This window comes from Gymnoscopelus microlampas (assembly GCF_963454915.1).
Source record: "Gymnoscopelus microlampas genome assembly, chromosome: 9".
NCBI classification, from domain to species: Eukaryota; Metazoa; Chordata; class Actinopteri; order Myctophiformes; family Myctophidae; genus Gymnoscopelus; species Gymnoscopelus microlampas.
This window is the reverse complement of record NC_139946.1, coordinates 40,572,387-40,592,056: the sequence shown is the minus strand read 5'-3', so window position 1 is coordinate 40,592,056 and position 19,670 is coordinate 40,572,387. Positions and strand designations below refer to the sequence as shown.

At 41.8% G+C, this 19,670-nt stretch overlaps 1 protein-coding gene across 4 annotated transcripts in view; it reads left to right on the top strand.

Moving 5' to 3' along the window:
* naaladl2 (N-acetylated alpha-linked acidic dipeptidase like 2) overlaps window positions 1-19,670 on the top strand; it is a 499,162-nt gene that overhangs the window by 244,254 nt on the left and 235,238 nt on the right. For all 4 annotated transcript variants that reach the window (XM_084067278.1, XM_084067279.1, XM_084067277.1 and 1 more), the window contains 2 exons: window positions 6,163-6,282; window positions 14,207-14,357. In XM_084067278.1, coding sequence (XP_083923404.1) covers window positions 6,163-6,282; window positions 14,207-14,357 — 271 coding nt within the window. The remainder of the gene's footprint in view (window positions 1-6,162; window positions 6,283-14,206; window positions 14,358-19,670) is intronic.

Genomic DNA, 19,670 nt, shown 5'->3' with positions numbered 1-19,670 from the left:
CATGCCTCCTTCAATGCATGAGAGCCAACTGACCTTCTTATCACCTGACAGGGGGAGTTTCCCTGGTTTGACCTTTCCCCTCCATCAGGTGCTCCGACTGTCATGGGGGAGGCGGTATAGCGACCAGGATTACTACATGTTTTTGTGAGGGTATTAACTACCCTGAGACACACGGGGAGAACAGACAAACTCCACACAGAGTAGGCCCTTTCGCCAACCCCACCTGGTCTGGGTGGTTATTTTTAAGAAACTTTAATAGGTCTGTTGAGCTATGTTTATCACTGCACACATTGCTGACCTACAAGCTGTTAAAACAAACCTGACATACTGTACCTGCTTGGGTGCAGTAGTGTTTTCCTTTTGATGTCTCAATATGAAATGAAAGCAAACGTGTCAAATAATTCAAGTAATTCAGACTTTTAATGCATCCAGGATTCACAATGAGTTTTTCCTCCATTGTGTGGCGTTTATTTAGATACAATCTACAAATCATACATAAAATGCGTTAATAAAAGGTGGGTGTGGTATAAGGAAATGGCCTCCTGGTCCTATGTGCTTGGGTTTACCGTGGCTGCAGTTTCGGTTTCGTGCCAGCAGTGGTGTAAAGTAACGAAGTACATTTACTCAAGTACTGTACTTAAGTACAATTTTTGAGGTACTTTAACTTTACTGGAGTTTTTCCAATTGGCTATACTTTTACTTCTACTCCACTACATCTGATAGATTGCTTTATCATTTTACAAACACCTTAGGCTCAGATCACACATTGGAATAAGATAGACACAGACACAGCGGAGATCTCCTTCACTTTTTACTTGCCGCAAGGAGTAAATGTACAGCTTGACCTGAATCATTTCTGAAGTACAAATACTTTACATTGATATATATACAGCATGAGAAGGAGAGACAGTTAAGCAGGAGGCAGGGCTTAGGAAGTACTCAAAAGTATTAGACTACTATGAGTACTCAGTACTTGAAGTTAGCAGGCAGAGCAGAGAAGGACAGACACAGCAAACTCTGCTGGACTTAGAGATAAGGAAACTATGTAAACATCTGTAGCTGTAACGATAACAAACCACCTAATATGCAGTCTTTGGCTCCTGCACACATAAGGAGAAGAATATACATCATCTATTCAATTGAATGATTAATTAGTTGAACACATTAACAATATGAATAGAACTTATAAACCCACATTACATAGAACTGAGAATCGGCTCTGTCAACATCTCAGAGGCAAATATTGTACTTTTACTCCACTACAGTTATTTGAAAACTTTGGTTACTAGTTACTTTGCAGATATGAATTATTACATTATAAAACATACATTAACCACTTAAGCCCTATTTTATACCTAGACTATTTGAGAATAGCCGATCTACAAGCTCACAACGTGTCGCATTCCAATCGTTATTCGAATCAGTTCCCCTCCATCAGGCGCCCCGGCTGGCCAGGGGGAGGCAGTATAGTGACCAGGATTACTGCATGTTTTTGTGAGGGTACCTACCCTAGGAGACATGGGGAGAACATGCAAACTCCACACAGAAAGGCCCTTTCGCCAACCCCACCTAGGGTATGGGTGCTGATGACGCGGAGGAGAGAACACGCCCCCAGCGCCCACAGCGTCCCCTGTGGGAATTGAACCTAGGACCTTCTAGCTGTGAGGCGACAGTGCTACCGACTGCGCCACCGTGCCCCCACATCTGCTATTTTCAAACATTTTAGTACTATTACTTTTGGTACTTTAATTACCAATACTTTTGTACTTTTACTCAAGTACATTTTTTATTCAGGACTTTTACTTGTAACAGAGTACTTCTACATTGCAATATTGATACTTTTACTTAAGTGAAACATTTGTATATTTGTCACAGCGTGCAGCGGTAAATGTTCAGCAAGCTTGAACTTTGACTGTGGCATGATGTGTTGAGCTCTCCACGGAGCTCTCTGCGCTGCGCATGCCACTTTGCTCAATGCAGCGGAAAACCATCCTGTCGCAGGGCAAGCCATTGCAAGTAATGTATTTCAGAGGGTTTCAGAACATAGGAATGAAAAGTATAACTCGTTCAGGTGTATTTTTGCTGCATTCCAGCTGAACCCATGTGCTTGTTTTGACAGAGCAGTCAATTATAATTAGCACGCAGCTGTGCGCGTGCTAAACCCATGAAAGCATTGGTTTACCTGAAACCGTTCTGAATCGCAGCTAAGCTAGTCTAATGCTAATTGACAGAGCAACAGCTCGCCATTCAGCTCAGTGCAAATCCAGAGAGATGGAGAGGTAAACAAACTCAGCCATTACAGCATGTTATGTTGACCCAACATCGTGACATCAAAACAAACTCAGTGAATGATTTTGAAAAGCTCACTGTTGGGCCTTCAGAGGATTTGACTGTGGGGAGAAACCACTCAGGCACAGAAAAACCCAGGTGCTTCTCTCATGAGCACTTTTACATTACATTATGTAACGTGTGTGGATGCTACTCAAATACAGATGTGCCACTTCAAAACTTCAAATGTCCTGCCATCGCCAAGACAGTGCATTTTCAGGAGATTCCCAGGGCAATAAGAGGGACAAAGAAGGGCATTTAAAATGCTGATTTATTTTGATGATCACTGCTTTTATGATGCTAATTAATTTGAGCAACTGGTCAAGGACCTCTTCAAATCACCTTTCGCCTCATAATGAGTCTGACACCTTCTTCAACACACATTCTTTTGTTCTCATGTATATGGATGTCTGTTGAAGGGAAAAACGGGGGTGTGTAGTGACAACTTCTTTTCAGGGGCAAAACAGTGCATTTTTAAGGGCAAAACAGGGAGGAAAAAAATGCATTTTCAGGGCACTTTCAGGGAAAGAACAGTAACGTGTGAAGTTTTGAAGTGGCACATCTGTAAATGTCAAATAACAAGTTTCCCCCCCATAAAGTAAGTCAAAATAACTTATTTCCACATTTCAAATTACATTATACTGTGTTACTGATGTTGAGAAATAGGCCTATACTCAAAATATTTGTGTTAACCAAAGCTGCATTCAAGCACTGTGATTACTCTAAGCTGTGAGCGGGCTGCTCTTTGTGTTGCGCTGTATCGAAAGAGCCCTCCTTGAACGGCATGATGCCTGGGTCACGTGGTACACTTCCTGTCATCTAACATGCAGTAATGGCAGAGGGCTCTGATTGAAAAGGCACTCAAGCCCCTTGACATGATAATAGTGAATTATTCTGTGGGTTTTAGCGTCCTTCAATCAGCAATTTGGAGGATCACTGCATGTTCCCGCTGTCTCCGTCTCCTCCCTCACACTATTCTCCTCTCTTCATTTGTGTCTGTCTGTCACTGTGAGAGAGAGAGAGGGTGACATCAGACCCTCTCGCTCTTCTCTTCTTCCCTTCCTGTCTCACGTCCTCGCTTTTCTTCCTCCTTCTCTTGGGTTTTCCCCACACATCCCTCCCTCTCTTCATCTCTCCTTCTCTCATTACCTTCTAACCAGTGATGGAAAAAATACTCGCATGTTTTACTTAAGTAAAAGTATCAATACTGCAATGTAGAAGTACTCCGTTACAAGGAAAAGTTTGAAATTCTAAATTTTCTTGAGTAAAAGTACAAAAGTATTGGTATCAAAATGTACTTAAAGTACCAAAAGTAAAAGTACTCATTATGCAGAATGTCCCAATACAATTTTTCAAATGTATAAAAATCTTTTGAAAATAGCAGATCTACAAGCTCACAATGCGTCGCATTGCGACGCATTGTGAGCTTGTTGATCGGCTATTTTCGAATGGCCAAAATGTATATAGTAGTGATGAGCGGGCCGACCCGCGGCGCGGGTGGTCGAGTCAGGATTTCAGAGGCAATTATGCGGGCTGCAGGTGAGCGGGTCATCCACTCTCACACGCAAAAAAAAATAATAATCACATGCTCTTGTTTTGTCTTTATTCCTAATAAGAATAAGAATAATAACAATAAAACAGTTTGAATACACTTGGGGTTTATACTTGAAGGTTATTTTCTAACCAGAATTAGGTACGCCCTGCGGGTCGCGGGGCGGTTTGAGCCATAGATTTATATATGGGTTCGCGGGGTGGTTCATGAAAAAACCCGACCCCCACATCACTGGTATATGGGGCTGTAGTGGGTAATGTATGTTTTGTAATAATAATCAAAACCTGCAAAGTAATTAGTAACTAGAGTTTTCAAATAATTGTAGTGGAGTAAAAGTACAATATTTGCCTCTGAGATGTAGTGGAGTAGAAGTAAAAGTACTGAAAGTTGGAAATACTACAGTAAAGTAAAAGTACCTCAAAATTGTGCTTAAGAACAGTACTTGAGTACATGTACTTAGTTACTTTACACCACTGTCTGTCATCATGTCTCACTGTCTCCCTCCGAGAGAGAGAGAGGGTGACATCAGTCCTCTTCTCTCGCTCTTCTCTTCTTCCCTTACTGTCTCACGTCCTCGCTTGTATTCCTCCTTCTCTTCAGTTTTCCTCACACATCCCTCCCTCTCTTTATCTCTCCTTCTCTCATTCCTCTTTTGTATCATGCCCCCCTCGCTCTCTCATGGAATTTCCACTATAGGCTCAAAGTAATCTATAGGCTCAAAGTAATCTCCCCAACAGAGGAGAGATGCTCAGTGCCTCAAACTTCAGCCAGTTTACATCGTTAATTTCATTACCTCGCCAAGATGAAATTAGAGCTGAGGGAGGGTGAGAAAAAAAAAGTGTTCTGTGTTTGTGTATGTACGTATGAGAGAGATAGAGGGGGGGGTATTGTCCAGCCAGGCCAGTCTCAGCGCTAGGAAAATCCTTCTGTATTTCAATTTGCTGCGTCTTGTTCTGTTCCATGGGCTGCAGTTTAAATGGAGGACTTTTATGATGCAAATGCAGGCAGGAGCGATAAATCTCTCTCTCCTCTCCTCAGCTATTCTCCCCTGATGAAAACAAGATGTGCTCTCTCTCTCTCTCTCTCTCTCTCTCTCTCTCTCTCTCTCTCTCTCTCTCTCTCTCTCTCTCTCTCTCTCTCTCTCTCTCTCTATTCTCTCTCGCCCCACTGCAGCATCGTGTTACACTCGCCCCCAGGCCACATGAAAAATGAATCAGGCCCAGGTGATGCAGTGTGTGAGAGAGAGAGAGAGAGAGAGAGAGAGAGAGAGAGAGACCCACTCAAAAAGTAGTGCTTTGACTTTCCTCAACAACTTCTAGGTCACTTTAATTTGCAAGACGATGAGACACAGGCACGCACACAAAAATACGCCGGCGCGCACGCCCACTCACATATAGATGCTTTTTGCAGTTGCAAAAAACGTATTTTATCTATATTGTATTGCTTATGACTTATTTCCTACTTCTTCCTGAATTTTATATCATGCCTGTTCTTACCCCATCACATTTACAGTATGGCCCTGTTCACAGCACAAACCCTCTAAAACCACCACTACACTTGACCTTGAATTGTTATAGATATTACTTATTTATATACAGCATAAAGGCATTCTCTCGCTCTCTATTTCTCTCCTCTTGGGGTCTCTCTCTCTCTCTCTGACACACACACACACACACACACACACACACACACACACACACACACACACACACACACACACACACACACACACTACAAAATAGCTACTCTTGCTGCTCTCAAATCTACTGGAGGATTATGTCCGTGATTGCAATTCTGCTTCAATTTCCAACATGTCACTCTACCAAATGTGTTGTTAACCCATTGAGACCCGAAGCCAATTCTACATGTCTCCTAAATCTCAACAGTTTTCTGAAAAACGTATGTTTCTATATCAGTGGTGCTCAATCTTTTTCATGTCAAAGACCCCCAAAATGATATGTATTTGGCCGCGGACCCCCATCAAAATATTTTGTTCCAGGGACCCCCCAGAAGCAACGATTTGAGTTAAAATTGTTCGCTTTAAAAATATATATATTCAAAGATTTGCACACATTTTCACGATTTTTCAAAAATAGCAGATCTGCAAGCTCATAGCGCGGCACTCGGTGCCGCGCTATGAGCTTGTATATCTGCTATTTTTGAATAGCCCAAAGTGTAAAATAATGCTTTTAGCTCAAATCTAAAAATGACACAGTTCCAGGTCTTAATGGGTTAATGCAATCTCCTCTCACCCTCGCCCCTGCCCTGTCCTCCCATGCCAGGCGGAGGTGGTTGATGTCCAGTATGGCAGCGTGGATGACCTGAGAAGAGCCAGCAAGAGCGTCAACCTCACCGGCCGGATTGCCTTAGTCAAGCTGGGGCAAGCCCCTTTACTTTACAAGGTGAGACTCAAGCAAAAGAGAGAGTGTGTGTGTGTGTGTGTGTGTGTGTGTGTGTGTGTGTGTGTGTGTGTGTGTGTGTGTGTGTGTGTGTGTGTGTGTGTGTGTGTGTGTGTGTGTGTGTGTGTGTGTGTGTGTGTTGCGGTCACTCCCTTTCTATCAATTACACACCCCATGAAGCATTGAATTAAAGGAGATTTTTTTGTTTTTGTCGCTTTCCTAAGCCTTGATGACCGGTGGAGTCAGGAGACTCTTTGAGTCTCTTACTGGAGACTCCATGGGTCATCAAATGATTGGCTTAGGAATGCGATTCTTTATTTTTTAAATGGGTGAACTACTCCTTTAAGCCCTACATGTATTCAAAAAAGTCAGCTCAGCTTGTAGGTCTTCTATGTTCACTATTTTGAGTTTTTCTTTTACTTATTACTACTACTATTATTATTATCTTTATTATTAATATTATTGTAAAAACATAAAAATGCATCCACGACCCAAAATGGGTCTTGAACCTATCCATATATCACGCTCACAGCAGAGAGAATATGCAGGTGGATTGTGTCGAGATGAGGAGCGAGGGGAACATTAAACTTCTAGGGTAAATATGCTCAGCAAAGATTGGAAAAAAGGATTTTCACATAAAAGGTAGGATGGAAAAGTGAGTTTCCAATCCTCCTCAACGCTTTAATATAGCTGTTCTTTGTGTCTCTGTGCAATATCTAGACACAGTCTTAATCTTCCATCTGCACTGGGATTTTAATATGGCGCGTGAACAGGGCCTCTATGGTTAGACATGAATCCGTAATCTTTTATCTACTGTTATGGCCATAAATCTATGATTACTTACCCCTGCATCTACGGCTATGCAGTTTGAGGATTTATTCAGTGCCTTTTCTCCAATGCTTTTTACTTGAAATAGTGTTATCAGTTGATTCAGAGATTCAGTTATTAGATCTTCTTCATTTTCCACCTTGCCGTGCTCCCGTTTTCATCTTTTCCATCTTTTTTAAAAATAGTTTTTTTTTTCCAGTTATCCCATTAAGACCAGGAACGCATCTGTGTCATTTTTTTGATGTCTTTGGCTATTCAAACAATAGCAGATCTACCAGCTCATAGTGCGGCACCGAGTGCTGCGATATGAGCTTGTAGATCTGCAATTATTGTTGAAAATGTGTGCAACTCTTTGAATATATATATATTTTTAAAGCGATTATTTTTTACTCAAATCTTTGCTTCTGGGGATTCTACAAATGTCTTCTAAATCCTAATCAATGTTTTTTTTATGTTGCTATATATCAGTGGCTCTCAAGCGTTTTCATGTCAAGGACCACCCAACATGATATGTATTGGGTCGCGGACCCCCATCTCAAAATATTTTGTTCCAGGGACAAAATAGCAGATATACAAGCTCATAGCGCGGCACTCGGTGCCGCGCTATGAGCTTGTATATCTGCTATTTTTGAATAACAAAAGAAATCTAAAAATGACACACAGATGCGTTCCCGGTCTAAATGGGTTATATCACCGACACAGGGGTTGCTGCCTCTTCTGTAGTAAAAAAGTGTTTGTTGAAGCAACGTAACAATACCAGTGCAGGTCTTATCTGTTGTTCTGCATTAAAGGCCACATGCCAAACAAGAAATCCAGTCTTTTTCCTCGTTCGACCAGGCTTGAGGTGAAATGTATTTGGTCATATCTTTTTTTTAAGGTATATTTGTTCCCATAGATTTATATTTTCCGTCTAACTTAAAATTAAATTGGTTTTACGACTAGCTCAAACCAGCTTTTACAAATCACAAATGAATGTGTTTTCAGAAAAAGCCAGAGCCAACAGTGGGGTGATGCCCGTATAGCCTGCACTTTAACCACTTTGGAGAAGTCATTATAGGCGAACGTTTCAACCCTATAATTTCAAGGTTTCAACCCGACCAGAGCCCCATTGACTTATGTTATCAAATTACAGGGAAGTAGTTTTTCTTTTTGTTAATAGTGGAGGTACTGCTGTGGCCTTATACTGGCAGTGTGCACACAACGTTTGGCAGTGATTGGTCCAGCGATTTGTGAGATTAGCTTCGGACACGCACGCAGGCAGGCAGGCAGGCATGCACACATGCACGTGTCATATACATATACATATATTGTGTCATATATTTTGTGCGTGAGTAGGCTGCCGCGGCGCAGTGATTCTGGACACAAACATTAGTACCATGTGACAGAGGGGTCGAAATTGAACGAAACTTGCTCTATATGGTAGAAATAGGTCAACAATACAAATGATGTTAGTTTTTTTTATTTTTTTATTTTTAATGAGCGGCCCCCACCAAATCTACTAATCTACCGGAACTACTTCATATTTATCAGAAACGGACCATAACTCTGACCACGGGACTCGGGCAATCAATTAATACCTTTGCAACCACTACATTAATGGTAAGTATTTCCTACAGAAAATACTCAAAAAATCTGAACTAACCCTTTAAGACCGGGAACGCATCTCTGTCATGTTTAGATTTCTTTGGCTATTCAGATTTCTTTGGCTATTCACTATGAGCTTGTAGATCTGCTATTTTTTGAAAAGTCGTGAATATTTGTGCAAATCTTTGAATACATATATATTTTTAAAGCAAACATTTGTAAAATATGTTGTTCCAGGGACCCCCAGAAGCAAAGATTTGAGTTACAAATGTTCGCTTTAAAAATATATATAATTGAACGATTTGCACAAATTTCACGATTTTTCAAAAAATAGCAGATCTACAAGCTCATAGCGCGGCACTCGGTGCCGCGCTATGAGCTTGTATATCTGCTATTTTTTTTAATAGCCACGAGAGATCTAAAAACGACACAGACGCGTTCCCGGATTGGATGGATTAAGTGACTGAAACTCGTTCTGACCGTCAGGCCAGCATCGTCGCTGTTAGGTCGCCGCTCACACGTCTGTGACACCAGAAGACGGAAAGGATCAACAAGGAATGCAAAGCAGCAGCTCATCTATCTTCATTTCCTGTAGAGAATGAAATGGCTCATGACCACGCCATTGATCCCAACAACTCAGTAGAGTCAACAGAGATTAGCACTAAGTGGATGATAATGAAAAAATCATATTCAGTCATTCAACACACACACACACAGCCCTATTGAATGGCGTGTGTGTGTGTGTGTGTGTGTGTGTGTGTGTGTGTGTGTGTGTGTGTGTGTGTGTGTGTGTGTGTGTGTGTGTGTGTGTGTGTGTGTGTGTGTGTGTGTGTGTGTGTGTGTGTGTGTGTGTGTGTGTGTGTGTGTGTGCGCGCGCGCGCAAGCACATGCGTGTATGTATCCAGGGCAGGCATGATTAAAGTTCATTATATCTTAGTGGAATAGCTACTACAGTATAGATTGATGTGCCTGCTGTGTTTATTGATGTTGAGCTGTGTGTGTGTGTGTGTGTGTGTGTGTGTGTGTGTTCGTGCGCACACACATGTGTGCATGCGTGCGTTTGTGAAGGTGACTCCAGGACTAATGTCACACATACTGACTGAATGTTAACACACACACACACACACACACACACACACACACACACACACACACACATTTATGAACATACACAAACAAGCAAAAATATACTGTACATACACACAGAATACTCACTGAAACTTTCTCATACACTGGCATGCACATACGCACCCGCACCCGCGCGCACACGCACGCACGCACGCACGCACGCACGCACGCACGCACGCACGCACGCACGCACGCACGCACGCACGCACGCACGCACGCACGCACGCACACACACACACACACTCGCACACAAACACACATCATGTTGTACTTCACGTTAGCCCATAGCTACGAGGGCCGACAGACAGTCCGTTATATTCTCCCTATGCCCTCTAATTTGATAGATGGAAACGTGAGGAGTATATGAGCCTATTATTCTATCACACTTTTCCCCCGGCATAGTAATTAGTGTTTTCATCGCGCATGATTGATCGTTACTGTTCTCCCGACACGGTCAGTTCTGTAGCGTCTTATCAGCGTGACATTTAGTCACTCTATCAACCTCAACAGGTGTCTCCTGGAGCTAGAAACAAAGAGGGGCTTTGCGACTGTTCTTCACCGTGTCATCAACAGACAAGTCCTCCTATAGCCGACCCCCTCTGGGCTAGCGGTGACTCAGGAGACTAGAGAGCGCTTGTCTGGGAATGTGAAGGTTCCTGGCTCCCATCCCTGCCACTCCAAACGCCACGTTTGAAGTGTCCTCGAGCAGGACGAGTAGATTGCCGCCTTGCATGGCTGCCTCCGCTGTCAACGGTGTCAGTGTACTGTATGGGTTAACCCCTTAAGAGGCCCTTTATAGTATACGTGTGATGATCTGTAAGCTCACAACGCATTGTGGCGCATTGGGACTTAAAAATAAAATAAATAAAAAAATACCCGCCTTGACATTAAACACATCGGGTGCCAAACACGGTAAAAACTGTGTTTTCAGAGTTTCCACAAGGGGGGGGGGGGGGGGGGCTAGCGCAGCTCTGGAATCACCCACAGTGACTCTGAGAAGGAAGGGACAGCTGGATCACCGTGCCAAAAAAACATGGCTCCCCGTCCGCTCCCGATCTCCTTGATAAAAACCTCTGTATCTCCTTAACTTTTTACATTGGGGAAAACAAGTCATTTACTCCGTAATGGCGACTCGCGCGAGAGATGTTTTTGTTCCAGGCGTTAGCCAGGACCATCGATCGTCGCGCACGCATCCATTGTTTGCGTGTGGGTGCTCGCAGTGGAGTCCACAACTATAAACAGCACAGCGTTACAAACGGCGAGATCTCTGGCACTCAACGTAATCTGTTTTAATAAAACACTGGCACCCGTTGTGTTAAACATCGTTTTTTATCCCCTTGCCAGTGTAATTACCTTAAATAAATGATCGTTGAAACGCCGTGGAAGCCACGTTGTGTACAAAAACATTTTTTCAAAGTCCCCGTGGGAAAAGAGTGACTTTGAGAGTTGTTTCACCGTACAATGTAAGTCAATGAGGAGCACATTTTTAATTATCAATTTCTAATCAATCAACCCCTACCAAAGTGGTCTTGCCCTTTTAAATTGCAGCGATTTGTGTTGGTAGACACTAGACAGGCTCTGGATCATTGGCCTGGTCCCTTCTCTCCGTAGTCTAATGAATTCTCTGTGAGTGGCCTCCTCTCTCCTCCTCGCCTCCAGAGCAGGGAAGGAATTAGTTGGTATCCCAACGATGCGGCAGCACCTCCTCTGCCAACACTCCAGATCCCGGATCAAATGTTTTTTTTGGGAGGCTTCATGAACCATGAAACTCCCTTATTAATGTATTAACTATACTTATGAAGTAATGGATTTTAATTACACTTTTATAAAGTATGAATGAACTAATCTATGTCATTTCATGGGGGTGAGGATCCATTTAACCACATGAACCCTATAGCGTCCTTATTCTGGTCTGAACTTTCAGCGAGAATAACAGATCTACAAGCTCACAACGTTTCATTGCAGTGTGTTGTGAGCTTGTAGATCGCCTATTTTAATTCACCTGAGAGATTTGGTGTAGAGGACTTTTTCCCCCTCTTGTATAGATACCTGGGGGTGTCAACAAAGTGTACTGGTTAAAGTAAAATTTTTAATCTGCATTGGTGTACAACGTGTAAGCATAATGTACAAGTTTTTAGGTATTTTTACTTCTTAACTGGAGTATTTCCGATTTTCAGTACTTTTATTTCTACTCCACTACATCTCAGAGGCAAATATTGTACTTTTACTGCACTGCAATTATTTGAAAACTTTAGTTACTTTGTAGATTACATTAACCACTTTAGCCCTATATAGCCTACATTTCGGCCATTTCAAAATAGCCGATCTACAAGTTCACAATGCGCCGTGATGTGATGCATTGTGAGCTTGTAGATTTCTTTTTTCAAAATGTATAAAATGTATTTTCAAAAGACATTTTATACATTTGAAATCTTACTTTCTATTTTTGGTACCGTAAGTGCATTTTGATACCAATACTTTTGTACTTTGACTCAAGTAAATTTAGAATTCCGTACTTTCACTTGTAACAGAGTACTTCTACATTGCTGTATCAATACTTTTACTTACGTAAACAATGTGAGTACTTTTCCCACCACTGCATAGGAGGCAGCCTCCTGGCAGGATTCGAACTGGCCGGGTCCAGCAAAAAACGTGTGGTTCCAAAAGTCAAGCAGCTTAACCACAACAACACAGAAGCAGAAGCACAGAACAGAGGCGAATAATGCCTCTGTCCTTCAGTGCTTGGTAGAGCTCTGTGTGTGCGTGTGCGTGCGTGTGTTTGTGTGTGTATGACGGCGAGTGTGCACACGCGAGGCTTGTGCGTGTTCACTCACCCAGTGCAGCGATATGTGTATGCATGCAGGTGTGCATGTGTGTGTGTTATTCCATTATGACCTGAGACCGATTCTACGAATGTCTTCTAAATCCCAACAATATTCTGAAAAAAACGTATGTTTCTATATCAGTGGTGCTCAAACTTTTTCATGTCAATGACCCTCAAAATGATATGTATTTGGCCGTGGACCCCCATCTCAAAATAGTTTGTTCCAGGGACCACCAGAAGCAAAGATTTGAGTTAAAAATGTTCGCTTTAAAACAATATATATTCAGAGATTTGCACACATTTTCATACTTTTTCAAAAATAGCAGATCTACAAGCTTGTAGCGCGGCACTCGGTGCCGCGCTATGAGCTTGTATATCTGCTATTTTTGAATAGCCAAAGTGTAAAATAATGCGTTCCAGGTCTCAATGGGTTATAGTCTGTGTTGTGGCCCTGTCCCCGTTTTCTAGTGAAGGACAGAGTTGTGATGAGAGGACAATGGCCATGGCTGGTGTCACATCTTCAATAAAATAGTCATCTACACCCATATACAGCCAAGGACACTACATCTGTCATGCACAACAATGAAATACTGCCATTCTCAGCCATCTGCCCGGCATTGGAAATACTGTATATCTGTCTTGCAATTAGTAGCTAGTCCAAGGTTTTATTTTTACAATCCCTAAGGGAGCACAACGCTGTGTGAAGTGTCTTTTTCAATGGTTAAGATGCTGTGAAAAATAACAATGGTATATTTACCTCGAGAACATAATGTGTTTTGGAGTCATAACAGAATCCTATCCTATATTAAAATTGGCTAATAGGAGGGAAGGAAGGCGGGGTGGACGGACCTCTGACGCCACTCTGACTCAGTCATAATCATATAAGGTTCCCAATGCAGCTACGCCCAAATATGGAGTGAGTTCGAACTCTAGTTGCGAGGGCCGAACCTCTAGTTTGTATTAAAAATCACACCCAGTGTGAAGAGAGTGGTGCCCGTGATGAGTTAATTAGTGTAACTGGCTGAGTTAATTAGTGTAACAACAGCTGCAGCTGTTTAGGCCGTGCTCAAACATACGGACGTACGGACGGACAGACACACACACACACGGTCAAATGTAGGAGTGGTTGGCACCACTCAATAATGCCAAATACTGTAGGTGGGTGGTTGGGCAGGCCGGTGAACAACATGCACTGATGTCAGACACAAACAGCTTTTACAGCCCTACCAATACCATTGAAATGATTTCAGATTAAAACAAAATATATATAAAATGTGTGTGTGTGTGTGTGTGTGTGTGTGTGTGTGTGTGTGTGTGTGTGTGTGTGTGTGTGTGTGTGTGTGTGTGTGTGTGTGTGTGTGTGTGTGTGTGTGTGTGTGTGTGTGTGTACATGCGTACGTACGTACTTAGGGATACACCAAGGACACCAGAATGAATGCAAAATGATTTCCTCAATGATTAACCCTGTGTGAGCTACTGTGCCATTTTATACATACTGTATGTGACAGAATGTGCTTTGCCTGCTTTCTTACTGACATAATCTGGCGCTGTGTTTCTCCACAGCTGTCACTTCTGTCTGAGTTGGGTTTCGGCGGTGCTCTGCTCTATGTGGATCCCTGTGACAGCCCCCCTGGCCGGCGTATCTGGCAAAACACCTTCCGAGTCACACTTAACCCTGGAGGAGACCCGTCCACCCCGGGGTACCCTAGCCTTGGTAAGGATTATAAAGTAATAACAGTATACAGTACTGTATGTTCCACTTTACAACGTTGCAGAGGGAAATGTAATTCCAACATTGTGGAAGTTCAGCGTTTGCCACCTTATTTTGCTATTATACTTCACTTTGGCTAGACAGCAGAAACACAGCATAATAACCACTTAAACCAGGGGTCTTCAACAGGGGGTCCGGGACCCCTAGGGGGTCCTCAGAGTTACTACAGGGGGGTCCGCCAAATCTTTGTGTGGTGCATGGGAACATTAGCCGAAAATAGCCGATCTACAAGCTCACAACGCCTCGCGCTGCGAGGCGTTGTGAGCTTGTAGATCGGCTATTTTCTGAGAGTCGGTGTAGAGGGAAAAAGAGCAGAACAAGTACAGAGCCAACGGTCAAGTTGACTAATTATTGATGGTTTAAAGGTTAACTATCTTAATACACATTAACATGAATCCAGCTATCTATATATCTATGAAAAAGTTGAATCTGCAACACAATTTTATACAATATGCAGTGGTGGTCCTTCATCTCTCTCTCCACCAGGGGGTCCTTGGCCTGAAAAACGTTGAAGATCCCTGACTTAAACCCTATACTTAGTTGACTGGATCCCCAAGGGCTCTATACGAGGCCCCCTCTTGTTTTCGCTCTGCGCCTACATACTGTATCTTCACCGAAAATCTGTATTTCCACCAGATATTAGTCCCAGAATATGGATGCTAGGGTTCAGGTTGTTAAACCACAGTGGCATAAAAAACAGTTAGATTTTCTGACAACTTCAACTTGCTTAAAGGAGGAGTTCACCCAAAAAATGACTTATTTTCTATCAATTGCACACCCTATGAAGCCTTGAATCCATGGATTCTTTTTTGTTTTTGTCGCATTCCTAAGTTAATAATTTGATTCCCGTCTCCTAACGGCTAATGTATCCGGTAGGAGACACAAAGTAGATTATTTGTGTCTCCTACCGGAAATACACACGGTCATCAAATTATTGGCTTAGGAATGCCACAAAAACAAAAATAAATCCATGAAATCAAGGCTTCATGGGGTGTGTAATTGATAGAAAATAAGTATTTTTTTGGGTGAACTCCTCCTTTAACCAATTTTCTAATAAGCTGAACATAGGAAGGCATATGAAAACAGAGGAACACTGGAACTGACTCACATGTATTACCTTGGCCTCAGGCAGAGGACGTTGCCTCTCTATTGTATCGCCGTGACTCTTATCTACTGTATTTAAATCGCCCTCCCAAGATGGCTGACCAGTTTGACCCCACAGTTCTTGCCCCTACTTCCTGTTTCCTGCCCGGTTCTGGCCAATAGGGACGTGTCATTACGGCTCAAGTACCTTTAGTCCTTGTAATAGTCCCTGTACCACTGTGGCAAGACCCTGAAGAGCCCACAACAGATGTCTAGGTGTGTGTGTGTGTGTGTGTGTGTGTGTGTGTGTGTGTGTGTGTGTGTGTGTGTGTGTGTGTGTGGGGGTGTGGGCACATGTGCACGTGTGAGTAAGAGAGAGAGAGAGAGACAGATGTTGAATGTCTGGTCTCACACCAATCACCAGTCACAAGGCTCTCCGGTTCCCAGTGCTAATCCAGCTGGGAAGAACACACGATGAGAAAGGACACCTCATTATTCATACCAAGCATACTTTATTCATGCACTAGATGCCTTATTAAGGCTTAAGCATTTCGATTTAGACAAAAATGAAACTGAAAACAGTAAGTCAGTACTGCTTAGGGCTGGTAAATTAATATTTGAATTTTGAATAGTCCTCGAATATGGGGAAAACATGTATATTTGAATATGAAAAGTAATCAAATTATTGTTATTATTTTTTAAATGTTTGACAGGGACAATACAAAAACAATGTATCAAGTTATAAAAACAAACAGAATATATGTTTTATTGGAACCGAGCACTTGATTTTTTTTTGTATTGTCCCTGTCAAATAAACATAAACATAATTTTAAGAAATATATATATATATATATACTATATATAATAATAATATTAGAATGTATTAGGGCATTCACGAATAGTGATTTTTAGTATTCGAATTATTCAACCTATAAGTATTCGAATATTCGATTAATCGATTTGATTATAAAAAATAAAATAATTAAAAAATAAAAAATAAAAAAAATAAAAAGTTTTTTTTTTTTTTTTTTTTCAATGACATTGATGACTGGACTTAAGGAATGCGAGTTGACGTCACACCAGAGCTCACAGCTGCGTGTCTGCTGCAGAAAAGCCACTAAAAAAAAAAAATCAAAAAAAAAAAGAAAAAAAAACACTTTTTTTTTTTTTTTTTTTTTTTTATCGAATAATCGAATAGTGGTTTGATAGTCGAATAGTCGGTTTGATAGTCGAATATTTGAATATTCGATTATTCTGTTAATGCCCTATGTATTTGAATAGCTGCCAATTGTTAAGACCAATATTTGAATATCATTTCTGAGGAAAGTTACCAGCCCTAGTACTGCTGCTGCTACTACCACTATTAGTGCTATTTCTACTATTAGTGGTTGTTGTAGTTCTAGTTGTAAGTAGTCGCTCTCCTAGTACTAGTTAGTAATAATACCCTTTATGCAAAGCATCTTACAGATCCTGACATGTAACATGTATGCTCTTGTCATGGTGCATGAATTTTCAAAGCTACATGTTCTGTCCATGTCTTTATTCATTTTCAGCATTCCTGCTTTATTAGAGACAGGAAGACAGTGTGTGTGCACGGGTGTGTGTGTGTGTGTGTGTGTGTGTGTGTGTGTGTGTGTGTGTGTGTGTGTGTGTGTGTGTGTGTGTGTGTGTGTGTGTGTGTGTGTGTGTGTGTGTGTGTGTGTGTGTGTGTGTGTGTGTGTGTGTGTGTGTGTTGGGGGGGGTTTGACAAGTAACAAACAGCCTCGGGTGGGATTTGAACCTGGGCCAGCTGTGGGAAGGACTTTAGCCTTATTTATAATGCATGCAGTCTTACCAGGTGAGCCACCGGGGCCCTATTCTGTCCATTTACTGTCTGTGTACAGAAAAGCACCTTTCTTTATGAACTTGAAATTATTTTTTAACTTCCCAACCCATGAGCAGAAAAGCATCTTCATCTCAGCATGCTGTCAACACTTTCTCCTTTGGGTAAAAATATATATAAAGAAGTTACATGCGATCTGTGGAGTACCAAATGGTCCATTTATATACTGTAGCGCCCTTATCCAAAGCTCTTTTCAATGTGTATTATATTCACCCACACATTCTCACACCCACGGCAGAGGAAACCATAAGGCACCAACCTGCTAGTTAGGGGTTTCAGTGCTTTGTTTTGTTCAAGGACACTTCGACACTAACTCAGGGGGAGCCGGGTATCGAACCGAGAGCCTTTCCGTTTTCCCAAGAGGTCGGTCTACCTCCTGAGCCAGCCCCGAACGTCTCCATATATTTGGGCAAAGTTTCAGCACAATCCAAACTCCACTGACTTCCAGTTTTAAACAAAAGTGCTAAAATAAACATGCCAACAGAATAATTGGGGATTAACTTCCCTGGCCTACTGACAGCATGCACAAGACATTTGGTGCAGATCGGTCCACTGGTTTGTGAGATTAGCCTATAGAAAAACCAGTGATGTAAACTAAGTACAATTACTCTATACTTAACTCATTCACTGCCTGAATTATTGCTGGCCGCGTTTGCCCACTGCCAGAGATTTTTCATTGAAAAAAACAAAGTATTCAGGAGCCGAGAATGTTTAAGTTTTAAGTTAACAAGGAAGTGGATGGGAGTCTAGATCTTCGAAACATCTTTTTTTTTTTATTGTGTTTTTTACATTCTTGGCAGAATTGGTAATTGGAAATAATTACTTTTTTACGTTTTTGCCAGGGAATGAGTTAAGTACAATTTTGAAGTATTTTTACTTTACTGGAGTATTTCAAATTTCCAGTACTTTTACATCTACTCTTCTACATCTCAGAGGCAAATATTGTACTTCTACTCCACTACAATGATTTGAAAACTTTTTGTTACATTAGCCACTTCAACCCTATATACAATTCAGCCATTTGAAAATAGCCGATGTACGAGCTCATAATGCGACGCATTGTGAGCTTGTACATCGGCTATTTTCAAAAGATTTTTAGACATTTTAAAACTTAAAATGTGAAATGGTTATCCGCACAATGAGTAGGCCTACTACTTTCTACTTTTGGTACTTTAAGTACATTTTGATGCCAATACTTTTGTACTTTTACTCAAGTAAATTTTGAATTCCGGACTTTTACTTGTAACAGAGTATGTCTACACCGCAGTGTTGATACTTTTACTTTAAGTTAAAGTACCATTAAGACCTGGAACGCATCTGTGTAATTTTAGATTTCTTTGGCTATTCAAAAATAGCAGATATACAAGCTCATAGCGCGGCACAAAGTGCCGCGCTATGAGCTTCAGTAGATCTGCTATTTTTTGGAAAATGTGTGCAAATCTTTGAATATAAATATATATATTTTTTTTTTTATTAAAAAAATTCTAAATATTTTGTAGAATCGGAACCTCAGGTCTTAATGGATTGAGTAAGAAATGTGGGTACTTTTTCCACCACTGAGAAAAACACAGGGGCGAAAACCCAATCTCCACACTTGGCCTTCGGGGGGGCCTGGCTGGCGGAGAGAGATAGAAGTGTGTGGAGTGGTCCCTAGTGAACACACACACTGCCTAAATATAAATCTATAGTTGGCCAATGGACTTCATAATGTGTCCTACAGTTTGTTTTCGTCCTCCTGATTTATTATTTTGGTATTCAGATGTGTGTGTGTGTGTGTGTGTGTGTGTGTGTGTGTGTGTGTGTGTGTGTGTGTGTGTGTGTGTGTGTGTGTGTGTGTGTGTGTGTGTGTGTGTGTGTGTGTGTGTGTGTGTGTGTGTGTGTGTGTATTTATGTCTGGTCCGCCTAGCTTCTCCTCCGGTTGTTAATTTGAGTGTTCCTTGTAGTGTTATATCCCTGCTGTATTGTCATGTGCTCTCTGCTGGGAACGCCAAAGTAAATCAAAGCCTCTGTCATCGGAGACATGTTTCTTCCTTCTCCTCCTTCTGTGCTGTTCTGTGTGTGTGTGTGTGTGTGTGTGTGTGTGTGTGTGTGTGTGTGTGTGTGTGTGTGTGTGTGTGTGTGTGTGTGTGTGTGTGTGTGTGTGTGTGTGTGTGTGTGTGTGTGTGTGTGTGCGTGCGTGCGTGCGTGCGTGCGTGCGTGCGTGCGTGCGTGCGTGCGTGCGTGCGTGCGTGCGTGCGTGCGCGTGTGTGTGCGCGTGTGTGCAGGCAGTGGCGGAAAAAGCACTTGATTAT